The sequence below is a fragment of the Marmota monax genome, unplaced genomic scaffold (assembly GCF_021218885.2).
Source record: "Marmota monax isolate L192 unplaced genomic scaffold, Marmota_monax_Labrador192_F-V1.1 WCK01_AAM20220418_F8-fsc00017, whole genome shotgun sequence".
Lineage (NCBI taxonomy): Eukaryota > Metazoa > Chordata > Mammalia > Rodentia > Sciuridae > Marmota > Marmota monax.
The window spans coordinates 25,328,396-25,330,005 of NW_026695241.1; the positions used below are offsets into that span (position 1 = coordinate 25,328,396).

Consider the following 1,610-nt stretch of genomic DNA (forward strand, 5'->3'; position numbering starts at 1 on the left):
TTGCCAGATTCCATGACTGGCAAGGTAGGAACAAAGATTGAGACTAAAAGTTTTACCTTCTTGTTAGAGAGTCCAAACTCTGCTTTTACATTTTACCTTACTACCATCTGTAGGAATAAAAAGGCATATGTAAGACCAAAAGACATATGACCATGATAGCCCATGACTAGAGTTCATAATAATTTTAAGTCCTCCATTTTACATCAAAGAATATACTGAAAATTATCCAACCCAATAAATTATAATAAGATAAAGCAGCTGCTCAGAGCTGTCAGGCATCTCCCACTATACAGGAAGCATGTGACAGGACCCAGGCAAACTTGCTCCACATCTGCTAACTGCATTTCCTGTTGGAGCAGATGCAGTGCATAGCCCAGTAACTTTGCTTGTACCTCTTGGGCACCGGGTGCAGAATTAAGATCTGGATTTGGGACAAAACAGAACAGTTCTCTCAGGGAAGAGCACCACTATGCTGGCCATCAGCCTGCTGGGAGCAGCCATTGCCTCCATCTGTCTTGGTAAGAATGTGCACAAGCACAGGGCGCAGGCTCTCCTCAGCCCTTAAGGTCCTGCAGAGAAAATCTTTGTTTTCTGATGAGGTTCTGAGGGATGAATAAAAGGCAATGGGATCAGAGCACTGGGTCCTCAGTCACTTCATCTTTTTGACTCTCATAGTTCCAGATAAAGGATTAGTCTATTTCTTCTTCTCTCCTGCAGGAACCAGCATGGCCCAGAAGGTAATTCAAGCTCAGACTGCAATTTCTGTGGTGGAGAAGGAGGCTGTGACCTTGGACTGTGTGTATGAAACCAGTGATTCTACTTATTATTTATTCTGGTACAAACAACTACCCAGTGGTGAACTGACTCTCCTTATTCGTCAGGGCTCTTACAATGAGCAAAATGCAACAGAGGGTCGCTATTCCCTCTATTTCCAGAAGGCATCCAGTTCCATCCAGCTCATCATCACAGCCTCACAGCTCATGGATGCAGCAGTGTATTTCTGTGCCCTGAGAGAGGCCACAGTGAGAAGGCTGCCTGTGGGAGTCCCACAAAAACCTCAAGAAGAGCTAGGGCCTCTGGGGGGAGACCCCACCACAGACAGGAAGGAGCAGGGGCTGTGTCAGCACAGGTGGGGGTTTGGCAAGGAAACCTGAGTGCAGTTCATGTAGAATGTCCAGATGTTCACTTGTGAGAAGGATTTGTAGCTCCTGTTCTATGTGATAGATTCAGATAGAACATCATGTTTTATAGCACATACAAAAATTATTTTCAAAATACAATTTAATGAGACCTTATTAATCTTATATTGGTTTTATTGAGTTGAAAAAGTTTTCAAATTACCTTTATGCCAAATGTATGATTTGGATTTGAGACATTTTATTGATGAGTTGTTAAATTTTTAAAATCATAAATGCATTTATACATTCATTAGTATGTAGAAAGTTTAACCCACTTGTAAAACAAATGCCTTTCCTTTTTTTCTGGAGAAATTTTCTTAGTATTTTTTTTTTCTCAAAAATAATTAATCAAGTAGAATAAGTTGATAATCAATCAAGTAGACTAAATTAAGTTAGAACTTTTCCCATAATATACTAGCACCCTTTTCTACA

General features: G+C 40.6%; 1 gene segment (V, D, J or C); it reads left to right on the forward strand.

The window, feature by feature from the left end:
* Window positions 1-291: 291 nt before the first annotated feature.
* Window positions 292-1,280, forward strand: LOC124090411 (T cell receptor alpha variable 19-like). The segment is given in 2 exon segments: window positions 292-518; window positions 718-1,280. Coding segments are annotated over 2 exon segments (486 nt in total).
* The last annotated feature ends 330 nt before the right edge of the window (window positions 1,281-1,610 follow it).